This window comes from Pyricularia grisea (assembly GCF_004355905.1).
Source record: "Pyricularia grisea strain NI907 chromosome Unknown Pyricularia_grisea_NI907_Scaffold_2, whole genome shotgun sequence".
Lineage (NCBI taxonomy): Eukaryota > Fungi > Ascomycota > Sordariomycetes > Magnaporthales > Pyriculariaceae > Pyricularia > Pyricularia grisea.
The window spans coordinates 5,942,999-5,970,867 of record NW_022156717.1 but is presented as its reverse complement, the minus strand read 5'-3'; the positions used below and the strand labels follow the sequence as shown (position 1 = coordinate 5,970,867).

Below are 27,869 nucleotides of genomic sequence, written 5' to 3'. Positions count from 1 at the left end.
AGATACCTGTGTCCAAGAGGGTTGTCGAGGTGCCGGGGCGGTTTTGAACTCGTGGACACTACGGAGTCCCCAGCTAGTTAGGCGACTTTTTGTCAACAAATGAAAGACTTGTTCTTCTCTTATTTTTGTGCCTGTTCAGATACGCCTCTGTGATGGTATGCAGCAATATAGTCCTTTGATGCCCCGTCAAATTCCGGCTCAGTCTTTGACCAGCGTTGGTGGAGGGCAATGAAGGTATCCGTACGTCCAGTTTCCGGTAACTGACCCTGTAAACTACCGGCACGGCGTAGAGGGATTATGCAAGGAGCCCTTCGAGGAGGTGCAACATATATTTACTGCATTGTCATGAACATCATAATAGTGCGCGTGTCAATACCAAGGCATGAAACCATCGCAAAGCCCCCCCTATCCTTTGCCAAGACAAATTTCTTGTCTGCGACCCCGAAACAACACCGCTCAACCCTCAGCTTCCATCTCGTAGCTGTTACTCTTATGCTTTGGCTGGAACTTGAAGCCCTCATGTGCCGGACCGAGGAACATTTCACTGTTACAAGGGCAACCCCCCAAGGCACGTTAGTAACGTACAAGCAACGTCTCCAGTCTCCCTGCAGAGTCGCGGCAACATCACAGCAAATAAGAAAACAAAAAGACATACCTGATCTTGATCCAATCCCGATAGTTGTCGCTCGCCATCAGTGTCTCGAGATCATCCCTTCCGCGGTACGCGGGCGGCCGGTCGTTGATTGCCGGTGGCAGGCGCTCGAGCAAGCCGATGGGTACGTAGCGATAAGCAAAGGATAGGTACTCGAGCAGGAAGCGACGCGTGGTGCCGATGCCCATCTCGTCGGCGCCCCACGCCTCCATGCCGTACCTGCAGAAGCGCTCGATATAGCCCAACCGCTCCGTCGAGGACTTGTCCAGGTACTGACCCGCCGCGATCTCCTCAAACACCCAGGGCTTGATGAGAGCGCCGCGTCCGATCATGACCGTGTCGACGCGCGACTGGTCTATGGCCTTGTAGTAGTCTGCGTGGCTGTAGCAATCGCCGTTGCCGAGGAAGAAGACTTCTGACGACGGGGCGAGGGTGCTCGCATCCGGCTCCCGCACCGTGTCCGTCAACTCGTCCCTCTTGTCGCGATAGCTCTGGATCAGCGCCGCGCACTCGGCGATGTAGCCCCAGTCCGCCGGCTTCTTGTAGCGCTGCTGCCGTGTCCGCCCGTGCAAAGTGATGGCGGCGCATCCTGGCGCCCCCAGCTGCTCCCTGAAATCCGGGCTGCCGAACACGACGCGCTCGATGTTTTTCTTGGCCAGCGGGTGGTTCTCTTTGACACCTATGCGCAGCTTGCACGTGATGGGCACCTCGCCTGAAACGGCGTTCATACCACGGATGATGCGCTCGATCTTGTTGTGCTGCTCGAGCAGGGCTGATCCAGCACCGGCCTTGTAGATCATGTCAATCGGACACCCGCAGTTGAGGTCGATAAGCCTGAGATGGGGGAGGAAGGTCGTGAGGCACTCGGCGGCCTTGATGGCAAGAGGGTGAGAGGATGCCGAGATTTGCGCACCGAAACGTAGGTCCCTACTGTTGTCGTAGACCTTGACGATCGGGTTATTCGAAGCTAATGTCTCAGGAGACAAGGTCGGTGGTTGTATTTCCGACTCATGAGCCTTCATCAGCGCCCACTCCGACTGTTGGCCCTGCACTATGGGCTTCGCCATGGCCATCTCCGAGTATGTCCCCTGGGCGCCGAGATCCACGCACAGTCGACGGAAGGGAAGGTTTCCCTGAGTCGTCAGCGGCGCAAGTACGGGCGTCTCGCGCCCGAAATAGAGCCGGCGCTTCTCTGATGGCTTGAACGGCGGCTCGACGAAAGTGGCGCGAAGCTCCCCGAGCTCCTCCTCGCGCTTCTTCTCGTCGACTCGCGCATTGTGCAGCTGCTTGACTAGATTCGTGTACTGATCCATCCACTTGCTATACTCGATCGACCTGCTGAGATCGACCTTGCTGCGCCCCATACGGTGCTTGTCCACGCTGGCGACCGTGTTCACCACCCCGTACGGCCCGTCTTCGCTGCTCGCATGGCCGTCGGGCTTCTTGCTGCGTGTGGTATCCCTGAGCAGCACCAGTTCCTTCCTGCCATCCTCGCGCTCTACCTCCTCCATGTGGCTCTTCACAAACAAACATTTCCAGCCAGCTTTGCACCAGCCGTGGGCCTCAAATATGGGACACTTGCCACCAAAGGTCTTGAGGTCCGGACGCCGGCCCTCGGCCAGATACTTGCGAAGATCATGCGACAGGTTGCAGCGGTCGCCGAAGCTGCAGTGCTTGGGGGAAAACTCATCCGAGAGCATGCGGCTGTTGCACAGACGAATAGAGTCTGCGGAACGGCCAAAGTCACGGGCCTGGTTCTGGCCCTTTTTGCCCTTGCGGGCGACCTTGCCTGAAGGCTCAGAGGCGGTGCGGCCCTCGGCGGCGTCGTCATCTGGGCCATCATCACGTGCATCGCGGCCGTTGTTGTGTATGACCTCGACCAGATACCTGAAATATAATGGAAAGTTTAGTAAAGAACCATGTTTTGTTGCTCATGTCAAGAAAATATATCCCATGCATGCAAAAACTCACTCAGCCTTGATGGGCGCTTGGCCCTTGACACGGTTGTCTGGTTTAATCTCGGAAGCGGCCGAGGTGTTGTTGTTGTGCTGGCCATTGGCGGCATCCTCCTTCACAGCAACATTCTTTCCGTTTTCGCCGCCATCCCCATCAAGCCTTACACGCTTAGCTGCAGGCTCACCATTTTCAGTCTCACTCAATCGCTTCTCAGCGGTCGAGGCCAGCTCTGGTGGAGGAGGGATTGGGGTTGTGTCAGGGTCCATTGCCACAAACAGCCCCGAAATTGGAAGGGAAAAAAATTATTGGTGTATACGAGAGTCCAAGTAATGCGTCAGACGTACAGAATTCCCGATTCAGAGATTTAACGCGATTTGTCGTTCAAAAAAACCGCGTTGCATTGAAACAAGGTTTTCTTTTTCACCTTGTTTTCTTTGGTGCCGTAAAAATTACATCCATGGGCGAGCTGGAAAAAAAAAAAAAGAAAAAAAAAAGCACCGAGTCAAAATCGGAAGGAGCGCCGGTTCGGTGCCCCACCAATACCCCGTCATCGTGCAGAGGGGTTCCGGGGAGCGGCTTCCGCGAAGGAACGAACGTTCACCGGGGTAGCCCAAGTTGCCACCAAGGTACCCAGGTAAGCAAGCAAGGCAAGGTAACGTATACTTATACATTAGACTAGTATCGGTAGGGATACAGCATTGTTTACTAAAACAAGACAATTTTGGGTGCCTTGCCTTTCCATTCAATGCATGCGCGGCATGATCTCAACGGCTACGCCGTGTTGCTTATGATCGGAACCAGTCTCGGACAAGACTACGAAGAAGTAGTTTGAATTGAAAGAATTCTGCCACTATACTAGAACTAAAACTTACTATTAAGGCTAATTACTTTGGTCTGCCAGTACCGTAGCACATAGGTAGAAGAAGGTGGTGGTGGCATTCCACAGGATTTTGAACCAATACATTTCCCCCCCCCCCAAAAGCCAGGGTTGACTAATATCCATGACTTGCTCCCTGGTGAAACGCAAGCTGAAAAATCGGTGCGTTGTCGCTCGCATATTTAGCGGCCTGCCAGATAGCCTTTCAACTCAACTTTTGTGCATTTGGCGCATTTCTTGTTTGGAGCGGCACAGGGGCGCGGGGCAAAAAAGAGTTCGGCTGAAGAAAGTTTGTGCAGCTCATATCGGATCGAGGGGAAAACGACGATGCATATACGGTGTGTAGATCAAGAGTGGCTGATTATACGCAGTAGTGTAGGGTACTTGCAATAGATGCACCAAAGAGAGAGGGAAAGAAACTGTGAGACAAACTTGTTTCCAAGAGGATAAAATCAAAAACAAAGATGTTGTAGATTGGGCTAGATCTGGTGCTAGAATCTGGGTTGCCGAGCACGAGTGGGGGGGGGGGCTTGAGTTGGCTGCGACGTTGATACCAACCGGAATGAAAATATGCCTGGTCCATACCCATTTCGATGCATCTGGGTTTTTTGTCAGCAGCCTAGGGCACCACTACATGGCATGCAAGGGCCCGCATCAAGTGGGCGGAGAGTACATAGTACGGTCAGCTGGGGAGGGAGGTCACAGCAATGCAACGGCGAAGACTTGATGCTTACAGTACAACCAGCAGGCACGGACGGGTACCTGGATTAAAAGCTACCTACCCCTAGAGTAATAATAGGACATGCATGGTCTTGCGGCCATTGGGGAGGTTATTTTTTTCTTTCTTCTTTTAGATTTTTTATTACTGTTGGTTGTGCCGTTCTACTCTTGGTTCGTATTTTTTTTTCTTCTACCCGTCTCTTAATTGCTGTTCAAAACATCAGATTTCTGCAGGGACATGGCCCTGCCCTGAGTTGAGATTGAAGGAGTGCATTTGATGCCGTTGGTCTTCGGTTGCACTAATCACATCCCGGCCTGTCCCATCCCTTAGCTCCCACACTCTTAATTCTACCAAACGAGCCCGCCGCGCTTTCCAATTTTCTTTTCATCAGCTAGCGAATCAAACGGATCCTGCCTACCAGGTACCAAGCAACAAACATTCTTAGGGACCTCGTCATCGTTCCAAGTTCAATTCTTGCCCGACGAGACCCAAACAATCTCTCCAACGTAACACTTCTCCTTTTGCAACGGTTCTCATAACCGTCGTTTCAAGCCTTTTTATTCCCACTTCGGCTTAGACAGCATCCTCGGCACTCACTCGCTAATACCGCCCCTGGTCACAATCCTTTAAAAAGGTCTGATCCGATCTCCGAATCCTGCCCTACGCCTGGCAGGGGGTGAAATGTGGTGACAGCAACTGCACCACTTCACCTGCCTACCGCCTACGCTGCAGCCACCTGCCTGCCATGGCCGAGCCAAAACAATATGCTGGCCACCATCACTCATCGTCGGCCGGCCATTCTATCCGCTCGCCTCTCCAGTCAAAGATAATTCGGTCGCAGAAGATCGCTACCGTCACATCGCCAACGGAACCACCGCGGCGACACGACTACGGTGCTCACTTGGCCGACGATGACGATGATGATGACGACGACGATGAGGAAGAAGATGAAGAAGATGAGGACGACGATGACGACGAAGAGGAAGAGGAAGCCATGGACCGCGCCCCTCCACTCACCCGGTCTCACACTCCAGGGCATCTCGCCTCCAAATCCCACGATCGCCGCGGCAAACCAGCAGAGCTTTCAATCCGGCACCGTTCCCAATCTGCAGCGTCCCTATCTACTTCTCATACACCTGCGCTACCGACCTCGACCTCGAGCAAAGTGTCACTATTATCTGCAAACACTCTGTACTCGAATGCGCCAGCAGCTACACCTACCCCGACATCCGCCCGCTCCCACCTCCAACTCAACACCAAGACTAGCACCGAAGCCGACAGGGAAGGAATGGCAGCGGCGCGAAGAACCCCTGGCCTCCGTTCCACATCCGCCATAGCATCGAAGCCCGGCGCCGGCCCCTCGACCGCCCAGACGCCCATATCTGTCCCGACGAACGCCAACGCTACCTCGGCAGCTTCGAGCGTACACAAGCCCTCTTCAACACGTACTTCGCGGTCAGGTCCGCGGCAATCTCAACATAACAACCAATTCCACGCTCATATTCCTTTCCCACCGCTGATCGACCCTCGTACAGCGCCCGACGTACCCCCCGCGCCATCCTCGGGCATGTACTGGTCGCGTGCCCCCGTGAGTGGGGTACGACACACAGCACTGCGCGCACACACGACGACCATGATTGGTAGCAACGTTTTTGTCTTTGGCGGCTGCGACAGCCGTGCCTGCTTCAACCAGCTCTACGTACTCGACGCCGACTCCTTCTATTGGTCTACGCCCCACGTTGTCGGTGACATACCGGTACCGCTGCGCGCCATGACATGCACAGCCGTTGGGAAGAAGCTCGTGATATTTGGGGGCGGCGATGGCCCAGCCTACTACAACGATGTCTACGTCCTTGACACGGTCAACTTCCGGTGGAGCCGGCCGCGGATCGTGGGGGACAAGGTCCCCAGCAAGAGGAGGGCACATACGGCGTGTTTGTACAAGAATGGGATTTATGTGTTTGGCGGCGGCGACGGTGTCAGGGCGCTCAACGACATATGGAGGTTAGACGTCAGCGACATGAGCAAGATGTCATGGAAGCTCGTCAGCGGGCCGAGCGACGATTCCGCATCGGGGGCCGCCCCTGCCACTAAGGGCAAGAAGGACTTGCGACCCAAAGCTCGAGGCTACCACACGGCCAACATGGTGGGCAGCAAGCTGATCATCTTTGGTGGGTCGGACGGAGGAGAGTGCTTCAACGACGTGTGGGTCTGGGACGTGGATACGGCGCTGTGGCGGTCCGTTAGCATCCCTCAGGCGCACCGACGGCTCAGCCACACGTCAACCATTGTAGGCAGCTTTCTGTTTGTGGTGGGCGGGCACGATGGCAACGAGTACAGCAATGACGTGCTGCTCCTGAACCTTGTGACCATGACGTGGGACCGGCGGCGCGTATATGGCCTTCCTCCCAGCGGGAGGGGATACCACGGCACGGTCCTGCACGACTCGCGGCTGCTGGTAATCGGCGGCTTCGACGGCAGCGAGGTTTTTGGTGAGGTGTGGATGCTGGAGCTGGCCGTACATGCTTACTACTCGCAGATCAGTCACTTTAGTATTGAAGTCTGATGTGAATGAAGGTGTAGAGCACCTCTTTTTTCTGGATGCTTGTTTTTGTTTTATGTATCTACCTTTGTCCGAGTTACCGGGTCGGGGTGCAGGCTGATCATGGGTGGGATCTATGTCATTTTCTTTGCGAATTGATTTCACTGCGGGCATGGGAGCGGCGACGATCATAGATTTATACCAGGGAAAACGAGGCTGATAATGACTTTTACTTCTCGTCTCCACCTGCTGAATACTACGTCAGATTTTACGTGGCTGACGTGTTTTGGTTACGGTCAATGGCAGCGGTGAGGCGTGGTTATGATGTATGTTGTGGCAGAAACCCAAAAAGGGAGTTTGATTCGGTATTGGTATCACATTGTTACAATAAGTTTTTTGAATAATATAAATTTGCCAGCGGTGAGGATTCTATATAACAGCTATACATGCTAACTTGATAACAGGACTCCTGACGTGTGATGCTCGAGGGCTTACTTGGGGGTTGCAGTCCGAGTGATGTATTCTTTTTTTTATTTTTTTATTTTTTTATTGGCAGGTAAGGTAAAGGAGGTTTAAAGCCCATAGGATTTCGATCTATCGGTGGTCGTCGAAATTACCGTGGTCGGTGGCCCGGTCTTGCGTGGTTCCCTTATTACAACCCTTCTGGCATGGTACGTATTGATCTCGAGCATAATTGTGCTTTGCCCAACAATCCTCCACACACTTGTTGAAGTCTTCGCGGCGTTCAAGCCTGCTGGCGATGGCGCCGCAGACGAAAAGAGCGGAGAGAATGTATTGAAAACGCATTTTTGCTCGATTGGGATGAACAGGGGACTTTTTATTTTTGTTCTTATTTTTTGGGAAAAGAGAGGGTGGTATCTGAACAAAAAGGACCAAGCAAGGCAATAGTAAAGAAGAAGAAGAAGAAAAAAACCAGTAGCGAGGAAAGAAGAAGGAGTGTGCTTGGAATACTGTCGGCTACTACAAGGAGGCGGCCAGAAATAGGGAGGGCAGTAACATATACCTCATCTGGCCCTGTCACCGGATTCAAATTTTTGTCCGTCACGGGTACATAGGTAGGTAGGCAAGTCCGGCGCTACTCCAGGGCTGAGTCGTAGGCTTTAATCAAAACGACTCGGGGGCATGAACTGACTGTCAAGCTGGTCTGGAGCTACCATGTCTACTATCTGCTCTCTTGGAGACACAGAAAAATGTACTGTACGTACTATAGCAGTATTAAAGACCCGTATCATGCTTCTCCCTCCCAGAACCTAGCACCATATCCACAGGGTGGTCGCCTTTGGGATGCCCGTCAAATGCACCATAGAATCCGTCGCAAATGTCCGAAATACAATGCTAACATGGGGACATATATATGTACGTATTCAAAACTAGTATTGTATGTAAACATACACCTCAGCCATATATCGAACACTTGTTGGTCAGGTATATTTCGTTTTATGCAAGAGGGTTTCGGTCAATCATTATTGGTGTTATCAAAGGCATAGCTCCTAATTAGGGCGTAGACACCTAACCCATACTTTTCTTGACTTTCCAAAATTAAATACATGGGAAGTGCTTCACGCTAATTTTATTTTTTATTTTTTTAGTTACCTAGTCTTACCTCAGTTAATAACAGATTCGATACCTGTCAATCAAATCTCTGATTTACGGTTATAAAGTGACTGATGAACGACCGCCAAGCCGCTAGAATATGGGTTAGTTTTGTGCTAGAAAAGACAGAGATCCATTTCCCCGCAATTTGTAAGGAGTGTCGTAGAACAAACATGCATGAATGCCTCAGGCAGCCAATCGCGCCAGCACTTTCCACCGCGCTTGACGAAACCTTCCCACCTCCACATCACTTTTGGCGTATCTGCCTGGCATCAGAATCAACCCGGAAACCGACCACTTGGACCCCACGACGATAGATCATCTCTCAGAAGGATAGAAAATTCAACTCTGTGTCTATTCTTCCCTTCCGTTCAGCCATATCGCACCGATCAGCGATTGCCCGACCGAAAGCGACCGGAAATTCGCACAAATCCGATCTGCGACCGCGCGCAGCGCCTCTTCTCCCAACCTCCTACGCATACTCTCAACCGCCATCACGGGCTTGGAGTCACTCGCAAAGGACAGCTCATAGACTGGCGGGGACCGGATACCTGACAGTTGGAACCGCTATGAGGTGAGGCCGTACCGACGCCGAGCGCGCTCTCGAGGTGGGCAGTGGGGAGGGAGAAGAGGGAGACGGACAGTTAGCGATCCAGTGGTGAACGCGACACGGGCGAAAACGAAAAAAAAAAATAAAACACACAGGAACACTCATCTGTTGACTGGCGCCTTGACACACCGCAACGATGGCGGAGAGTGATGCGGCCAAGGCCGACCCCGAGGCACCGACGGCGCCGGGCGGCACGCCGCCTGCTAGCGACGATGACTGGGAACGCCAGAAGCATGAGGATAACGAGACCATGAAGAAGCTGCTTGCCCAGGACTCCAACGGACAGGTTAATATTCTACCCCAGGAGTACATGAATGCGGATTACAGGTTCGACCAGAGCGGAAAGGCCGACGATGCCGAAGACTTCGAGGATATCAGCGATGACGACCTGCCCGAGGAGGAGGAGACGGCTGGGACCCAGACTGCATCGGCTGAGCTGCCTGGCTTGACGGACGATGGCGGCACGAGCAATGACAACGATGATCTCTGGGGTGAAGGCGAGGGTGACGGCGATGCTGATCTTGGTCCGTCGTCGCCATTAATCGGAGCGCCATCATCACCCCCGCCTGAAGCAACTGACGATGCCGATGCCGATACTATGGATACAAGTCCCGACGCGAAGGAAAGGGAAGACTCGGCGCCGTACAAGCCCAGCGATTTTGACATCAACTTCCCTACTGCAGACTATTCACTCAACCAGGACCCAAGCATCCCTGCGGTTGCGCAAACCGAACTGGAGCTTGTCAAGTCCGTGTGGCCTACGTTTGATACGGGTACACAGTTTGACTGGAATCGGCTCCTTCCACCTAAGAAGGCAACCTGGGTGGGCAAGAAGCCGACGCGTGCTCCAAAACCTCTGGCCCCTACAAAGCTCAGTTTGGATCTTGATGTAGACCAGGAGAAAACCTTCCGTGTGCCGGGTCCAGCTGCGGGAACAACTCGACAGAAGATCCGCGATGCCGAAGCTAAGGGCCTCGTCTCGTGTCTTGTTCCAGAGCCCATCGAAGAGGCCGACATCACCATCTTTAGTAGAGAGTTGGATGACGACAACGAAGTGGTAGGAGGGTTCACTCTGGCTGATATCGAAACCATCTGCTTTGATTTCGAATCCATGATTGATGCTGGGCAGCCGATTTCGCCACCGCTCACGCCTACCTTGAATGCTCACGGCGATGATGAGGATGACTGGGACAAGATGTTCCTGGATCCGCAGCCTGCAGCCAAGCGCCGCAAGATCGAGGTCGAAAGGGGGCTACCGAGGATACCACGGTTTGTGGCACCCAGCTTTGACCAGTTCGAGGAGGCCACGGCCAGGGCAGCCAAGCGCGTGCATCTCGACTTTGCAGACCCCCACCTTCTCATTGAAGAGCAGACTGTCAAGCATCGCAAGCTGAACAATACCAAGGCAGCTAATGGCCGCCTCGGGCGTAACGCCCTGTCTCGCTTCAACTTTGCCAATGATGAACAGTACGAGAACCTCAAGCTCAACCACAAACACAAGGTCCGCGCCACCATTGGAAACATGGCAGTTGAGCACAGTATACCCGCCATCAAGCTTCTGTGGCCGTACTACTCGGTTAAGCCGGAAGCCATCCAGCCCTACGACTACCACAGGCCACTCTTGCAGACCAACAAGGGCGCAGGTGACTGGGTCAGGTTTGCGCAGCCGACCAAGCGGAAGCGCAAGATCGAGAAGAACCGCAAGGTTCAAGAGACGTTCTCTTCTTCCAAGGACCTCACGCTCAATGACAACTCATACGTGGTGCTCTTTGAGTATTCTGAGCAGATCCCCACAGTACTCTCCAAGTTTGGCATGGGTAACAAGATCGTCAATCACGCGCGGAAAAGAACAAACACCGAAGACGAATCATCCGTCGTCGACAAGAAGATATATGAGCTTGGCGAGGAGAATATCCTCACCACCGAGGACAAGTCTCCATTTTCAACCTTTGGACGTGTTGAGCAGGGCGAGGTGGTGCCGACCCTTACGAATGCGATGTATCACGCTCCCATCTTCAAGCATCAACCGAGGAAAACAGACTTCATACTCGGGCGCAGCACCACTGGTAAAGAAGGACCATTCTACTACCTCCGCAAGATCGACCACCTCTACGTTGTTGGTCAGAACTTCCCTTCGATGGAGGTTCCTGGTCCTCACTCGCGAAAGGTGACGACTCTCAGCAAGAACCGTATGAAGATGATTGCATATCGGTTGATTCATTCCAAGGGGGCGGTTGAGCTCCCCGAGATGACGAAACACGTCAAAGGGTCCACAGATCCTCAAAATAGGCAAAAGCTCAAGGAATTCTTGTCATATGACAAGAATATCAAGGCCTGGAAGATAAAGGAGTCCGACACCCTCCTGGACAAGGACTCGATCGACAAGATGATCAAGCCCGAGGATGTTTGTCTCAACGATGCGCATCAGGTGGGCGCAGGTGAACTCCTTATTAATGGGTACACTGTGTCCAAGGTTGAGGAAAACGACCATGACCTTGATGATGGCAACGAGCAGTCGTTCGCCAAGTCCATGTCGCCCTGGAATACCACCAAGGCCTTCATCGACGCATGCGCTGGCAAGGCAATGGTACGCCTGCGCGGGCCTGGCGACCCGACCGGACATGGTCTCGGGTTCAGCTTCATAAAGACCTCTATGAAGGGTGGCTATATGGAGGCGCTGCAGAAGGACCGCGGCCCGGGCAACACTGCCAACGACGCTATGACGATCGAGGCGCAGCGTAAAGATGCCAACGGGCACTCTTACAACGTGAAACAGCAAGAGGAGCTGTATAACAAGGAGATCGGGGAAATCTGGACCAAGCAGAAGATGACGCTCTCCGACCCCATGGAGCATGACGACGAAGACATGCAGAAGATGGATGACGAGGACGACAGGTTCTACGGGAACGGAAACGTCAGCGCCAACGCCTCTTTTGCACAGAGCGGCAACTTTGGCGGCTCGCAGGCGCCAGCCTCGAGCGTCATGCCGCCAACGCCCGGTGGTATTGGTGGCAGCACCGTAATAGATGACAAGACGAGCGTGTTTAGTCGACGCAGCGCGACTGAAATCGGCGGTGCTAGCGGCGTCGGCGGTGGAAGGAAGAAGATGCTCAAGATTTACAGGAGGATGGCTGACGGTAGCGAAGAGACGGTGGAGATGGTGTTTGACGAGAAGGTCATGAAGCGATACATTGACCAGAGAAGGGAGGCTAGGTCGAACGAGATTGAGTATGTTACAGACGCTTGTCCCTGGAGAAGAAAATGTGTGAGATTAGGGTTGATGGCTAACCAACTCTCTCTTTACAGTGTCTTCAGCGAGAACATAGGGTTCACCAACGACGAAGAGTACAATGCGGCCATGATACAGCGGTACGATTTCACCCCCTGGCTTGATGTCCCTCATGTCTGGATTCTGTTATACTAACGAAATCAAAACAATACTACAGCATCAACCAAGAGCAAGCACGCCTCATCCGCAACAAGGAGCGACGTCTCCAGCGGGAGAAGAGCAAGAGCAAGCTCGGTCCCTCTGTTACTGCGGCACGTGCCAGCACTCCCAGCGGCGGGCCCAACGACCCAGACTCGCCCGCTCCGAGCATCGAGAAGGGTGCTGGTGCACCTGCTGGCGGCACGTCTAGGAAGTGCGCCAACTGTGGGCAGGTGGGACATATCAAGACCAACAAAAAGTACAGGCGCCCCTTTCATGACGATCCAGCCCCTCCTCGTCACAATCATGACACTGCCCCAACATTAATCTACTACACTTGTCGGCGCTGCGTCCTGAGGATGCTGCGCCATAGGAAGAGAAACAAGGTTTCTTCTTCCGTTGCTTACGCCCACTAGTTTGGGTGCTGGCCCCTCTGAGATGTGGGCCTACTTTTGCGTTGTTTTTGTATCCTTGCGCAGGGGTTATATCACACTCTGCCATGGAGGCCTCATACAACATCAAAGCCCTGAGTCTCACATCCATCTACTCGTGTTCAAGTTTTTACTAACATTTGCTCTCGTTTTCTTCCCCGCCCTCGCGAAAAGGCTATGCCCGCTCTTGAACGGCACCTGGACAAAAGAATCTGGCGGCCACGAAGAAGCCGGCGGATTCAACGATGCATGATGAAAAGAAAGCAACCAACTAGCTTGCGATGGAATCACCGCTCAATGCGGTCATTCACGGCACGCTAGAGAACTCACTCATGGGTATAGGCGATCAAGCGCAACACCTTGTTCTTGCGAACCCATTCCAAACGAACAAATAGGGTTCTACAACGACACACGACGCGCCTAAACGCGCAAAAGCACCTGAGCTGGCCAAACATCAAATCATCCGAATCTCCTTACCCGAAAATACCCCACCGACCTATCGCATACAATCCTCACTCACAACTTTGGCCGTCTTTGCTTCTTGGGTACCTTATCGAAATCGCTCTAGGGCTCAGAGGCAAGGTGGAACTCTGGGGCTAATGGCCTCTGTCGGCGCCAAACTCAAATGAGCTGGTCGCTGGAAAACGAAAGAGGCTTGCCCTCAATCTGTACCTGTACTTGTGTTGTCCCTCCATCATTTCAGTCAAGATTTGTAAAGTGGAAGAACAGGCTCCCATTCGTTTTGTCTTTTTTTTTTTCTTCCCATTGCTTTCCAACCCAAACTCATCCCGAAGCCCTCTCTTATTTCTCCCTATGCCGGTCTTGGTGGCTGCAGTGCTGTTATCCAGAGCTACGGCACATTTCTTTCTTCTCATCATGGGGTAAAGGTACGGGAAGGGGGATGAGAGCTTTTTATCTCTGAAGAACAAAAACAGGATCATTCAATGATTCCTAAACATGTCGGAGAAAAGACATAGCACGCGCAGGGGGAGAGTGGGTTGGCATCGCGTTGCAATAATGAACGTGGCCCGTAGATGCAGGCTTGCAACAACAACAACAACAAAAGAAAATAGCGAAACAAGGAAGTTTCTCAGATGCGCGAGCATACCAAAAATATATATTAATGACACCTCCAACTCTTCCTACTCTGCCTTGGCATTTGTTCAAAGGTGTGGCCCTTGCGCGGTGTGCAAACAGGCTAGCTCTAGACTGGCTGGTCTGTGTGCAGGGTTAGTAGTCCTACTGCCTACATGCATGTCGCGAGCTACCAACATGCATCTCATCTTTTGAAACAATGAGCTCATTAAATGGACGGGCGACCACACTAGGTACCAAAGGTACCTACGTCAACAGCTTACCCGTCGGGGCCTCGGCAAAACACAAACTAATTGAGAGCTAACTTGATCGCAGTCCAACTGAGTGACTTGACGCGATGAGTACGCGCGCTATACGCCTTGGCTGTTGTTGCATTCCCAAATAACAAATATAGATAATACAAAACTCCAAATCAACGCCGCCGTTACCAACGGCAAAGCCGATTTCAATGCCTTTTGTCACTCCTCTGCCACAAAGCTGCCAACATCTCTGTCTGTAACCGTTGACAGCTAACCTTATAACCGAGGGTGCCCGGGTGATGGATGTCCGCCATTAGCGATGCGTTTCTGCCGAGAACGATGTAGGGCTATTAAAGCCCGAGAAGTCCTGGCCTTCCGTAGATGAAGTTGTTTCCGCAGCGGATAGTACCCCTAGTAGCCGGAAATAACGTCTTCCGCAAGCCATGCACCATCAAATAACCATACTCGAGCCGATATCACCTAACTTGGGCCCCACCCGTCATACTTTTACCATCTACCTCTCCTTCTTGTTGCTCCCATCCTGGACGGTAAACTTCTCTCCGAGGGAGTCGTACTCCCGGTGCAGGCCCTCGCTCTGGGACTTGAGAGCCTGAATGTTCTTCTCCTTGCGCTCGAGCTCCTTCCTGAGACGAGCGATCTCCCCAGCGTCTCCAGCCTCGGCAAGCTTGGCCGATTGCTTACCGGCCGAGTGAGACTTGTCCGTGCCCTCGTACTGCTTGACCTTCTCCTCGAGGCGAAGCACGTCCAGAATCATCGTGTACGTGCGGTTAAGGATGAGGGAGAGGAAGAGCGTGAAGCCGCAGAGGTACATGTTCCTTTGGCTGTAAAACTTGCGGGCCTGGACCTCAAGACGCTCGTGGCCCATGATGGTAGGTCTGTTTGCAGTTGTAGAGTGAATGTCAGCCTTTCTGTGTTACTTTTTATTGGTGTTTTTCTTTTTTGTAGTCAGAATATTCGGGTCCTTACGCATTCTTATTGTTGTCGGAAGCGGCGACCAGCTCGAGCTGAACGCGGTAGACGCGGTTGACACTGTCGATAAAAAGGATCAAGATGAATATGAAGGTGATCTTCATAGCATACTGGACCTTGGCGACGAGCGGGTTTTCCGAGATGAAGCTTGAGGTGCCCCAGGGGGCTCAAAGTCAGCGGGTGTGCTCATGAACTTAGATTTCGAAAGCGCTTGGTGAGCCGGTAAACGAGTGGGTGAAATTGGACTCACGTAAACATTCTCCGGCGAATGGTGAAGGGCAGAGGAACAATGAGCAGCATAAAGAGGCCCATCTCTGCCATGAGCAGCACAAACACCTGTCGGAACACACAACAATCACCAACGGTCAGCCATGTTTGCTGCTAACCCGGAGCACCTGAAAAAGCTGTCCAGCCTAGGTGGGACGGGGGAATGAGGGAGACATACAAGAGTGTAATAGAGCGTCATCGTGTCGACAGTAATGAACACCAAGATGTACGCAGCTCACGCGATGGCAAATAAACAGAGGTCAGAAATAACTTTGTGTTTCTGTGTCGGTTTTGTCACTGGCTCGACGGAATAGCGGTAAGAGCGTGAATAAGTATTGTAGGAAAAGACCGAAAACAAAATGGCTTGCTGTCCTTTTTTTTTTTTTCTATGCAAATGAGGAGACGTGTCTCGCGATATAAATGGGCGGAGCTTGTTCGAGAGAAAGAAAACAAAAAGGTTGTCGGAAGCTGCTCTTTAGTCACAAAGGATTGGAGGAATGGAGAGCAAGACCAAGCAAGGTCGGAGGGATGAGCTGTCCCCTCCCCAGACGTCACTCTCCACACAGGCCGCGTTGCATGGAGTCGACAACGTCATCGCGTGGCTGGTGGGGTAGCTTAAAGCTCTTCTGGCGGGGCGCCCAGGGCGGAGTTGTGTGGCGTAGTCAAATCATGGTCACGTGCGCAATGTTGGTTAATAACCTTGGCTAATTTCACATGTCTTACATTGCATGTTTACCGTAAGGTAATGAACCACATCCGTTGGACTAGATTAGGTCGTCCCAACACCGGTATGATTACTAGGCTTGATCAAGATGAATATATGACATCGCAGTCTCCATCTGCCACTAAGAATGCAATCTCGCGTCAATGGATCTAGACTGGGACAAGGGATCTATTGAACCCAAAAAACCACCCAGTCAATACGATTTAAGTGCACACCTGCGAATACATGATTGCACAGAAACGGCTGCTCCAGGATAGTCTGAGTGACATTCAGCATCCTAAAGTGTATGTCCTCAAGTCAAAAGGGCTTTTTTTTTTTTTTTTTTTGGCTACCTATCCAGTCCAAGACAAGACAAACAAACTCCGCCAATATACATGACACACCCTAATAAGTCCTGATGATACTGAAGGTATCGCTTTTCGTGTATACTCCTCAACTCGCTGTATCGAGGAGCAAAAGCAGACGCAAGAGGAGAGGGCAGAGAACTAAAGAAAAAAAATGGATTCTATTCATGTGCTCCCTTTTGAAACTCCCTTTTTGACTTTTGTAACGGCCTCCTTGACAATGGCAGAAAATTAGAGACAAGAAACGAAAAAGAAATGCATTATACTCCGTACAAGCCACCTCTTTCAAAGGGAAAAAAAAAAAAGAAAAGAAAACGCAGAACCATAGAAGCTTTTCTGTATCATTTTTGAATAGCATGTACCAGAGAAAAGAGATTTTTTCGCAAACCCTCAAGGGACAATCAAACAGGAACCGCCCCCCCATCCAAGTCGAGGCCCGAGTACCCAAACATAATGGTACACTTCAGGTCGGCAACGAAGCAGAAAAGCTCGCAGCAGTCCAGGCGCGTATGCCATGCTAGTCTATAATTAGGGAGGAGAGATGGGGTATATTGCTCCAAACATGCTTTGAGAGGAAAGGACAAAGGCAAGGGAAAAAGCACCAAAGCAGACATAGAATAATGCCGCCCAACTCACATTAGTTGAGATATGCAAAACGCCACAAGTGGAAATGCAAGGACTTGAAATAGTGAAGCGGCAATCGCCGGCAACACGTGTGTGAATGATACCCTTGGGTAACACTCCAGACAGCATGCCTTATAAAAGTGTATCCTCGTTGATGTTGGGCAGGCCACCACCGCCACCGCCGTGAATCAGGCCAAGATTCAGAGCGAGTTGATTTTGGTTCAGAGCAGCGGCCGCTGCTGCCACCGCCAAAGCGTTTTGCTGTTGCAGTTTGAGCTCAGGGTCGCAGAAAGGAGAGTGTGCTTTGTGCTGTCAAAAGGGTTGACCGGTCAGCATCCTGTCTGTTCGTCACGTTGTTACCGGCAAGGATTGCAAGCTTACGTATTTCAGGCCGTTCAAGTTCTTGTAGCGCTTCCCGCAAGCCTCACACTTGAATGGCTTTTCCTTCTCCATCCCCATGGTTCCAGGGTAAGGAGCAGACGTCTCTGGGTTGACTATAGAGAAAGTACCATCGCCGTTCTCATGCAGTTGCTGTGTAGCATGTCCGTGTGTCTTGTGGTACCTGAGGGAAAACAAACGTCAGCATCACAACTCGTGGGAGAAAGTAAATCATCGGGGCTACATACTTCAGTCCGTTCTGGTTCTTGTATGCCTTCTCGCAACCAATGACAGGGCACTTGTATGGCTTGTTCTCCTCGGGCATCATCATCTCCCTCATCTGAGCTAGAAGTGCTTCTGTGTTGGTGCCTGGGGGGAACTGCTGGGTTTCGAGGTTGAACTGCGCAAGCTGCTGCTGGAGAAGCTGTTGATTCCTCAAAATCTGCTGCTCTCGCTGGTGTTGTTGCTGCTGCTGCTGTTGCTGTTGCTGCTGAGCTTGCGTTGCGCCTCCTGGACTGAACAGGCGCTTGCCCGGGTCTTGTATGCAGTTCAAGTTGCTGGTATCGAAACCAGCGAAGTTCAGGTTCATGTTGCCCAGGTTCATTTGAATCGGCATTCCGGGAATTTCTTCGTCCATATCGCTGTCCATCGATGCAAATGAAGTATTTGCGAACTGGCCCTGCGTCGTTTGCGGTAGCCCATGTGTGGTGAGAGTCGGCGTGTTTACCGAGGACACGGTCGGGTCTTGGAAGTTGAAGTTACCGGCAAGTGGCGTCGAAGGCTGCGAAGTTCGCAGGCCTTGGTGCACGAGACCAGAGGCATTGTTTAGTGGCATATTGCTCCGTTGTTGCTGGCCGAACAACTGACGGGTTTGCTGAATGGACGCGTTTCCAGCGTCTCCGTCACCATCGTCTAGGTCCATAGTACCAACCGGATCGTCCATCTCCATGTCATGTACTGTGTCCAAGTCGTCGTTCTGTAACTGCGACAAAGAAGTGGTTTGCTTTTGGTTGGTGTTCTGTTGTTGCTGCTGCTGTTGCTGCTGCTGGCGCATCAACTGTTGGAGTCCACTCATCCCCAAAGCGGCCGTGCCCGCAGCACCAACGCCACCAGGCCTAGTCTGTTGGCCTTGTCCTTGGCTAGGACGGGCGGTCTGTGGCGTACCGAACGTCGACGTGCTCGCCAAGGCCCGCGCGGGCGTTTTGGGAGTTTGCTGGCTGGCATTGGCGTTCATCTGGGAGCCGTTGCGCTCGGACGGCGCGCCGTTTGTGTGGCTCTCCTCATAATGAGTCAGGAGATCGTGCATGGTCGGCCATGTCCTGTCGCAACATGTAAAGTTGCGCATGAAGTTTGCTTCGAGTTTTGGAATGTATGAGGAGGAGTGGTGTGAGGGCGATTGATGGGTTGGGTATGGTGATGTTCCCGTCATCTGTATCCTATACGTAGGGGGGGGAGTTCAAAGGCACCTCGTTAGTAAGCGTCGCCCATCAATCGTGACAAAGTGTAATGCCATGCGAAAGTTGCATGCGCACTGGCGGCAAGGGCCAGAATTGGGGGACTGGACTGAAGTCGCGGGGGTGGAATGACTATGTGCAAAAGAGGGTGTTGAGAGGCGTCGGCAGTGATTACTCCGAGACATTGCAGCAACACACACCATCGCGTGGGATTTGGCGCAAACGAGGCGTCTGTCACAAACGAAAAAAAAGTCCACACGAAGATGCAAGACATGCGATGACGGGTTTGTTTTGCGGGGTTTGATTCACGAAAAAAAGAAATGGGGGGAGGATCTTACTCGTCGCGAATGAAACTACTAACAGACATGCCTCCCCAGCTCATGCCACCCATCAAACTGCCAGCAACGCTCTCTCGCCTTGGGCGGTTGTCGGCGCGATTGGGATTGATCATAGAAATGGGCTTGGGGCCGGCAGAGACGAACGAGTCCTGTCGACTACGGCTCATGGCCGAGTCTATAGGGCCGGCAGTCATATCGGCGGCGGTCTTGGGGTCGCTCACAGAAGAGGGACGGAAAAAGTCGTCGATTACCACAATGTCGTCCCTTGGATCGTCGTGGATGAAGCCGCCAAAGTCTTCTTGGTCAAAGTTTGGCAACGACTCTCGTAGGCCAGAAAGGTGTAGCGACGGCGACTGTGAACCCGGAAAGGCGATGGGTCTAGGCTTGGTGCGCGAAATGCTCGCGCGACGTTCTGCAGTAGGGGTAGGCGGCTGAGGTGAAGGTGAGGCCGACGATGTGGACTGGTAAAGTCCGGAGGGGGAGATGGAGCGAGAAAATGAGACTCCTCTGCTGTCGTCGTCGATACGAGATGCGCGATACCTTCTGTTAATATCGTGATTTCTAGTGGTTGTGGTTGTGGTTGTGGTAGTAGTGGTGTTGTCTTTATTAGTCGGGGCGGCGGTATTGTTGTTACAAGTGGTAGTAGTAGTGGTGGTGTCACTGCTACGCTTTCCTCCTGGCGCTGCCACTGTGCTGGGTCGGGCTCCGCCGGGCGAGGGTCTAGGACTGGGACATGCACTGGAGCTGCTGCGGCTCGAGTTGGCGCTGATGCGAGTTGGGCTGCTGTAGCTGCTGGTATTGGCTGGCTTACCCTTGTCTGACGGGGCCTCGGTACTTGAACTAAACCAACCACGGAGAGCGCCCTTTTTCATGGTGACTTTGTTTGGAATAGAATGAAGGATGGACGGACGACAAACGGGAGGCAAGAAGTGGGTGTGTCGTGTCGTACGGAGGGAGTAGGTTCAAATGCAAATGGACAGGAAATTAATGCTGGGTGAATATTGCAACAGTCAATCGACTTTGGAAAGGAAGGGTTCCCAGGCTGTCCGAGGGAAATGAAAACGGTGGATTCCCCGGAAACACACTCCGACCGGGAAAGCAAACTCGCAGTGCAGACGATCCAATCTCCCTGCTTTCTTTGGTACAGTACACCCTTTTTCGACGTCGGCAGGACGGAAGTCGCGGGTGCTATGAGTCGAGGGTACCGTCGCTTCCCGTCTCGTAACTGCGGGTTGCTTGGCTGTCTAGGGGCGTCTGGCGGTGTAAGTAAATGACTAATGTGGCAATCACATCCCCGACTCGGAGCATCCAGAATAAGCTCGAGCGAGCGTGATCTGGTCTTGATTTGATGCCTTGTGTGACTGCGATTTGTATGTCGCTCAGACGAAAATAGAATAGGTAATATATCGATGCGTAGGATAGGTGGTTGCCGAGTCTGGGGTTTTTGATTGATTTGAAGTGTCCTTTTTTTGGTGTGGTTTCTTTTGTATTTTCCAATGTGTTTTCAGGGTGGCCGGCTGAGGGTGGCTGTTGTCTCTGTTTGTTGCGCGCGCCTGATATAGACTGGCTGTCTGGTTTATCCTGCCACCAAGCAAGGGGGCAAGATACAAAATGAAAGGCAAAAAAAAAAATAAAAATAAAAAAATAATAATAATAACCAAAATGGTACCGTGTTCGTTCCCCGTAAATCGTGCCAAGATTGCTTGTTGATGGCTTTTTGCCGTCTCCAGGTTGAAAAGGACCCTGAGGAACAAATAGTCCCGGGTGGCAATCGATGCTTACAAAGTGAACGTGGAGTAGGCGTGTGAAAGACGGGAATAAGCCGCTAAAAGTGTACGTTTGCCTAAGGCTTAGTGTAGTTTGTTTTTTTGGCTTTTGATTTTTTTTTTTTTAAGTCGGTATTCAAGATCAATGGGATGCAAGTACCGTAAGGATAATATGTTCAAATGTACGCGCAATGGAGGATCAATAAAGGGTCCCGATCGCAAAGTCGAGGAGGGGGGATGAGGGTGTTGACAAGGCGTAGGTAGTTATATACCGTAGGCATGTAGGCTATGTCACTCTGTTTTGTTGTTCTCCGCCCTCGTTGATCATTTATTACATCGGACTCGAAGTGCGAAGGGTAGGCGGAGAAAGCTCAAGGAAGCAAGGTAGGGCCCTGGCTGTAGATAGGTCACATTTGAGGGGGAACATGTAGCAAAGCCAGATAGCTACCAGGCAAAAGGGTAAGCGCAAATCGAGCCAAGTTACTGATCGCATATGTCATTGCATGGAGGCCAGCCCCCCTTTCCCTATCTTTCTTCTCGAGAGCGTATTTACCCCCTTGTGCATACAAAAAGAAACATGTTGATGCATTGCTGGCCGATCTGGCCAACCATCTATCCTGGAAGCTCAGCCTGCCGTCTTTGATCTGCGCACAGAAGGCCAATCCACTGACCTTGTACACTAGTACAAAGCCATCTCCAACAACATCTGCAACAGCCGCTAGAATCTTTACGGAGTGCTAGACTAAACTAGACTAGACTGTACTAGGTAGACTAGGGGCTTGAACACTTGCCTACCCGTCTGCAGTTCCTTGAGTGCTTTTTCTGGTTGATTGGCAGGCCTGTCTTGCTGCTCAACTAACTTAACTAGGTACCTCAGGTACTACCGGTACGAGTTACATACCTACCCACAAACAACTTACCTCAGGTACCCTACCTAGGACAATGTACTTACTGGTAAGACCCCGAAGACTAGCATTACCCATACATTCTATGCTTTGCGCATGCAAGTCTGTTAACTTCGGCATCTCCATTAAGATGCCCAGGCTTGCCAGGTTCTTACCTACCGCATGTTATTTACTGCTGGTAAATGTGAGCCAGGATGATGCTCGCTGGTTCATGACATGGATGTGTGCAACCGACTTCAGCCCCACACCAAGTGGGTGTCTCGCACGGTACTCTCGAACAAGGCCCAGCCAGCCCTGGTGTTTTTTTGCTTTCTATTATGCCTTAGGTTAATTCTAGAATTAGGTTACCTTACAGAGTACGTATTGGCTGTCAGTCATTGATGTACGTAGGTACGGTACATCAGTTTAATTGCTTGCCTTACCAAGCCTGCGAACCACAACTCGGGCGGGCTTTGTGCTAGTCATATTCGGCGAGCTTGCTTATGTGGTTTCCAGATATCTACCCCAACCTTTTTCTGTAGATCGCTTATCACTTGCATTTCACGCATGCCTCCATCCTGTTGTCAAAGATGCTCGCATACGACCAAGTTTCGTCGCAGGAAATGTTTCCACCTACATTCCAACATTCCATCGAAATCAATTCCCACTTAAACCCCGAGACCGGAGATTTACATGGTACAATGCATGGTCTTCTTAGAATCCCATTGTCTGTCCATATAGTATGCTCAGTGGCAATATTTTGTGTGTACCTATCTTGGAGAGTTCCCCCCTCCATTTCGTTTGAAATTTGGAGAAGGTTCATACTAGGAACCCCAAGCTTTAACATAATTACACTTGGTTTCTACAGTCAACCCGAGTTAATGGGTTGAAATTCAGACCAACGAACTCTTTTATCGCCTTTACGATGCAAAAGTATGGCATTAAACTTCCTCTCCGATCAGCGCCACACTTGCACTATACTTTTCCCAAATTTGTCCCATTCATTAAAGTAGTATGGGCAAGGTACCTGCCTACTACCTTTTACGGGGCACTCTTCGCGGTAGGTCATGCCGACCAGATCTACCTATGCATGCGCTCCATACTTGATCGCAGCGTGGAGTACCTGCTCGTTTCACCAGACTTTCTTAGGAAAGTTGGGAAAGGAAATCAAGGCGTTGACAGATGAAAGTAACACATGTCGGAGTCGGAGTGGTCTTGCGTTGTACGCAACGTGACCCTCGGGTTGTTTCTTTCAAAGACTCCACCTTACTACGGTATAACGATCTCGTGTTAATAGTACTATTGGCTATTGGAATGTAACTACCGAGTAGGTATGCATTCCATTTATACTGGGCCCTGTGTTTTGGTATCATCTCGCCTACAGCAGGATTTCTCCTTCAACTACCCGTGGTCTTCCAAGGTTCTTGGCACCACAATGAGCCCAGGTCCCGCCTCAAGAGGAAAAGTTGACGACATTGTGATTTACCCCAAAATCTGCTCCAAACGCCATCCTCCCACTGTTGTTTTGCTTGAATTGCGCGGCGCCAAGTCCTGAAGGCCCTATTCGAGTCAGTTGCAAGTGATGGGGAAAAAAGGCGGTCCCCGTTGGCATGAGTGCATCTTGGCGCGCTTCCTTATTCCTATTTCTTCTCCAACTCTGACGCAAGAGCTCGCCGGTCAAATGGGACTTGACCCAAAAAATAAATAATTCCCAGCCCTTTTTTTCCTGCAAGCCGTTCGAACCCTCGCAGCAGGCACTAAACAATGACTCGCATTACCACCTACAGTAGGTAACTAAGGTAGACTAGCCTACTATGCTACTTACGGTAAAATGAACGAGATCGGAGAAACTGAAATGCTTGTGATGGTTGTTGCACAGAAGAAGGCCAACCGCGCGCCTGCTGTTTGGAGAGAGGGAAGAAAAAAAACCACTGGTAATATAAGCTCCAGCTGGCTTGCCACCTTCGTAGACCATATTTTTTTTTTTTTTTTTTGATAAAACACACTTTAACCATTTCTCCCACATGCTTTTTCTTTTTGCAGGCAGAGGGGCCCAAATACTACACTTATCCAGTGCTTTAGGGGTATTTCCGAGAAACTCCAGCTCAAGTCACACCAAACAGGCGTGGCAGACAAGGAATCATTTTTGGTACTTTGGGAAAGAAAGAAAAAAAAAAAAAAAAAAAAAAAAAAAAAACAGAGTATCACAAAAGCAACGTACCGGGATTAACCATGTGGCTTTTTTGTCATTCGGTGGGGGCAGGCCTGTACCCGAAGGAAAACCCTATGGTACAACAAACGAAACCTTTACGTAGTCGAACTGGATACCCATTTATCCCGTGGTAAATTCGCACAACACAGTTCACTTGGGGAATCCTACGCACAGTTGTCCGATTTATTCTCTTTTTCTCCACTCTAAACGTCTGGCATCCATCATTAAGGACAGGGCCGACTCAATTTTTTGTCACTCATGTCCCTGCTAGCGTCAACAACAACAACAAAATCCCGAAACGGTTGCGACGAAGCGCCGCAAGTGGGAAACGGAAACAATGGGGCTCACTCCTCAATGATGAAAAGAAGAAAAGGAGCAGGAATTGATCGGGGTCATATTCCATGGACTAAGGGAGAGGAGGTTGACGGTGCCGATTCATTTACTGTAATTGTAACCCGCTGCCTTGCTAGGCCTCTAGAGCTGTTCCGTGATCGGCGGCGACTATATTGTACAACTTGGGCAAGTTGTAGAGGTATGTACAGTATGCACAGAAATGGGGGGTCACGTCTGGCTGTACGTGGCAAAAATATCAGTACTCACTTGATTGTTTACAATACTAGACTAATAGTCAGCAATTGGTATGTAAGATGACTTCATTCAATAACCGTTACAAAGAGCGCCCATTGACTTGGGTGCCAGAGTGCCCCTACAACTTGTAATAGTATTATGGCAAGGAGACCCAAGCAAATATTACCAAGGGGACACAAATGGTTGTCTGCCTTGTTGTCCAGCCTATAGGAGAGAGACTTATTGATCACTAGCAACTAAGGTCACATTTCCTTACAACTCGGTCCCCCGGTCCCTTGGCATTTTGAGACGAGCCAAGCTCCACGACAACATGGCGCCAGTCGACAACCTCATCCGTACGCGTCAAACCGTTTCTCTGGAGCCTCTCTATTCTACTCTCGGACTAGTCCCCGATATTTTATCACTGACACGGATCCCCCTTTCTCCTGACTTGACTGTAGTATACTTACTATACATACGGTAAGACACGAAAGATTGCATAGGTTCAAGGTAGCAAGGATACGTTTTACAGCCAACCATGGTTCTCGGCAACCCCTATCTGGAAAGACAAAAATAAACAAACAAAAAGAGTGTACAGTATTTATATGGTTGGCCGGTTTGGTAGACCGAGTAGGTATATTCTTAAATGGCAGGGTCTTGGCATCTCGACGGCAACATCCGGGACAGGCCTCGTCTCGGGCCACCCGACGTCTCAAATTGCAACGGCCTGTCGCGTGAGTTGTCGCTCAAAAAAAAAAAAAAAAAAATACAAGCAGCTGGCCTGACACAATTGCCTGAAAATCCCCGAGACGATTTAAAAGTAGAAATCGCTGTGGTCATATAATCTAAGTGGCCAAGGGTCCATCCAGTTTCATTGGGGACCAGTGAAGAAATAACGGTATCCCGCGAAAAAAAAGGTCCTTAGTTTCTCCTTTTGGTCAAATGATATTCTGGCCGAGAAATTAAACTTTCTTGGCTGGCAGAGATGGACACGCACAGACGGGTTGTATACAACGGGGTTTGAGAGAGTGATATTTACCGCCTATATCGTAGCATTACTTATATTTCAGGGACTTAACCTACGTAGTAATGAAAAAGGGTGAGCGCGTTTCCAGAACAGCTAGAACCCTTGCCGCAGCATTTTATTCGTACCATGAGTAATTAGTATGTTCTAAAAATGGAGGAGTTCTTCTAAAAGCAATAACACTTGCACTAGAACTAGTTGATTTATTAAAAACAGCGATGGATTTTTCTTATTTTTATTTATTTTTTTGGCACGGATATTTCTTTTGCCAGTCGCATTCGCAACTAAAGCAATCATCATATTGGCACATGAAGGTCTGCTGCGCACTTGCAGCACTCTGGGGGCGGCTCTGTCATGGTCGCATGAAGCTTGGCGCTCCGTTTTGGGGGGGGGACAAGCCTAAATGGCCCGAATCATGTAGCATTTATTCAGGGCTCCACCTTGTTCATTACGTATTCTCGCACCAATCAATACGTCTAGACTTGTTGTAATTTAAGTAGGGACCTACCCTGCAATTCTCACCGGTTACCTAACGAGAACGACAGACGGTTTGATGCGGTCCAAGTCCCAGGGAACCTTGCCCTGGCAATTGTTCCCAAACTTCGGACGTCTTCCAGACTTGTTCTAGGGCTGTCGGACCAACGGCGCGTGGCGGTGAGTTGCCTTATGGTTTGTTCCAGAGGGAGGTCCTTTTTCAATGTAACAGGTTATCTGCTGAGCGCAAAGTGGTGCAGCATACTCCGGCGACTTTGGCCTTTTCTCCCCAGAAGTTAGAGACCATCCTTTCCTCCAGGCAGCAATCTGTAGCGAAAGTTTTGTATCTTGGGCTGGGAAGCTCGTGTCGCTCTTCCCTGCTAATAATACAAACTTTGATCCTCTTTCCCTCTCGGTCTTCAAAACAAATTTCGTAGTGTAAAGTGGATATGCCGAAGCGAGCCGGCAAAGTCAAGTTGTTTTCTCCAGCAACTTTAAAAAAAAAACGCTGCAAAAACATCAAAATCCAAAAGACCCTTACTGCAGTAAATTTTATGTTGTGTGCCGATCTTTGCTACAAATGGAAGGTTCGTCGGCAGGTAAACCTTGGTGGTTTTGGGATGGTTTATGCCAAGACCAAGAAATCGTCGCCTCACAATTACTTTGCACATATTACCACGTAAATCCGGTCGGACCCCGAAATTGTAACTACCGTGTTACATACAGTACGCAGGGTGGGCAGCTAGAGGTAGCTAAAATATTTTGTTTAATTGTACTACTATGTGATTTGTTCAGTTGACAACGCTGTAGAACTGGATTTGTTCTTCCAAGTGTCCACCAAGCGCGACTATCGCGTGGAACAAGAACCTACCGTACTTTCTTCCATGTTAGTCCGTATGGAGTATTCGCCTCTTGGCCACGGGGAATTAATTCCGCCTTGAGTGACTCCCAAAAAAAAAAACCACTCAAAAGAATGAAAAACGAAATTAAACAAATGCCGCCTCGGGATAGGTCGGGTTTTGGCTAGAATTCGGGGTCTGAATGGGGGAATTGAATGATGGGTGGATGACAGCAGCAGGCAGTCAGGCACATGCTGCTCGGAACATCTTCGCCGTGAATTTTTTGAACTAAAACGCATGGCAGCGAGGCTAGGCCCGTAAAGGCGTGTAAGCCGGAACGCGCCGATTGGCATTTGGTAAACGGCCACTTAGTGCCGTGGCTAGCGGTAGTCCTTCAGCTGGAGGTTTCGTCTCTGTCTCGGCCCTATGTGGCAGCTAGGTAGGCAGGTAATTACTGCAAAACAGACATGCATGTGCTAACCACGTCTCGTAAGATAGATAATCCTCCAGAGCCTCGAGAGGTTTTTTTTTTTTTTTTTTTTTTTTTTTTTTTGGATTTATAAACAATATGGGGCGAAAAGGTATGTCATCCAATTTTGACTCACTTGATGTGACTGATGGAAGGACTGATGGAGGGGACAATCATTCACCATTCACGGCAACCCAAGTTGTTGACGGGTAAAGGTTGGGTTGCAACAACCCTAACTCTTGAACAGCATGCAGCTTGAGAGGAGCTTGGCCTCCCTGTCTAGGCTCGAATACGGTGCATACCAACGTACATCAAGTACCTGCATTCAACTTTCAAAAACGGCAGACTGTC

At 50.7% G+C, this 27,869-nt stretch overlaps 5 protein-coding genes across 5 annotated transcripts; 2 read left to right on the top strand and 3 right to left on the bottom strand.

The window, feature by feature from the left end:
- Positions 1–319: 319 nt before the first annotated feature.
- PgNI_04355 (uncharacterized protein) lies at positions 320–3,058 on the bottom strand. The gene is made up of 3 exons (XM_031124403.1): positions 2,624–3,058; positions 656–2,539; positions 320–544 (listed from the first exon to the last, which is right to left on the bottom strand). Exons 1-3 carry the CDS (start codon positions 2,872–2,874, stop codon positions 457–459), a joined length of 2,223 nt encoding a protein of 740 aa, XP_030983814.1. The 5' UTR covers positions 2,875–3,058; the 3' UTR covers positions 320–456.
- A 1,893-nt stretch (positions 3,059–4,951) lies between these two features.
- On the top strand, positions 4,952–6,772 carry PgNI_04354 (uncharacterized protein; the record flags this gene model as incomplete). The annotated part of the gene is made up of 1 exon (XM_031124402.1): positions 4,952–6,772. The coding sequence occupies one exon, from the start codon at positions 4,952–4,954 to the stop codon at positions 6,770–6,772; it is 1,821 nt and encodes a 606-aa protein (XP_030983815.1).
- A 1,862-nt stretch (positions 6,773–8,634) lies between these two features.
- On the top strand, positions 8,635–13,962 carry PgNI_04353 (uncharacterized protein). The gene is made up of 4 exons (XM_031124401.1): positions 8,635–12,200; positions 12,279–12,341; positions 12,419–12,658; positions 13,005–13,962. The coding sequence occupies exons 1-4, from the start codon at positions 9,109–9,111 to the stop codon at positions 13,081–13,083; spliced, it is 3,474 nt and encodes a 1,157-aa protein (XP_030983808.1). The 5' UTR covers positions 8,635–9,108; the 3' UTR covers positions 13,084–13,962.
- A 237-nt stretch (positions 13,963–14,199) lies between these two features.
- Positions 14,200–15,959, bottom strand: PgNI_04352 (uncharacterized protein). Its single transcript, XM_031124400.1, has 4 exons — positions 15,600–15,959; positions 15,405–15,490; positions 15,152–15,301; positions 14,200–15,060 (listed from the first exon to the last, which is right to left on the bottom strand). The coding sequence occupies exons 1-4, from the start codon at positions 15,618–15,620 to the stop codon at positions 14,679–14,681; spliced, it is 639 nt and encodes a 212-aa protein (XP_030983809.1). The 5' UTR covers positions 15,621–15,959; the 3' UTR covers positions 14,200–14,678.
- Positions 15,960–16,469: 510 nt separating this feature from the next.
- On the bottom strand, positions 16,470–20,155 carry PgNI_04351 (uncharacterized protein; the record flags this gene model as incomplete). The annotated part of the gene is made up of 4 exons (XM_031124399.1): positions 16,470–17,422; positions 17,495–17,675; positions 17,740–18,927; positions 19,284–20,155. The coding sequence occupies 4 exons, from the start codon at positions 20,153–20,155 to the stop codon at positions 17,246–17,248; spliced, it is 2,418 nt and encodes an 805-aa protein (XP_030983810.1). The 3' UTR covers positions 16,470–17,245.
- Positions 20,156–27,869: the final 7,714 nt, after the last annotated feature.

Coding starts and splice junctions, on each gene's coding strand:
- PgNI_04353 (XM_031124401.1), top strand. CDS start 9,109: ATGGCGGAGAGTGATGCGGCCAAGGCCGACCCCGAGGCACCGACGGCG. Junction 12,342..12,418: donor AATGCGGCCATGATACAGCG/GTACGATTTCAC, acceptor ACAATACTACAG/CATCAACCAAGAGCAAGCAC. Junction 12,659..13,004: donor CATATCAAGACCAACAAAAA/GTACAGGCGCCC, acceptor CCTCGCGAAAAG/GCTATGCCCGCTCTTGAACG.
- PgNI_04355 (XM_031124403.1), bottom strand. CDS start 2,874: ATGGACCCTGACACAACCCCAATCCCTCCTCCACCAGAGCTGGCCTCG. Junction 2,540..2,623: donor CAAGCGCCCATCAAGGCTGA/GTGAGTTTTTGC, acceptor ATTATATTTCAG/GTATCTGGTCGAGGTCATAC. Junction 545..655: donor CGGGATTGGATCAAGATCAG/GTATGTCTTTTT, acceptor CCCTTGTAACAG/TGAAATGTTCCTCGGTCCGG.
- PgNI_04352 (XM_031124400.1), bottom strand. CDS start 15,620: ATGACGCTCTATTACACTCTT. Junction 15,491..15,599: donor TGACGCTCTATTACACTCTT/GTATGTCTCCCT, acceptor GTGTTCCGACAG/GTGTTTGTGCTGCTCATGGC. Junction 15,061..15,151: donor TCCGACAACAATAAGAATGC/GTAAGGACCCGA, acceptor AACTGCAAACAG/ACCTACCATCATGGGCCACG.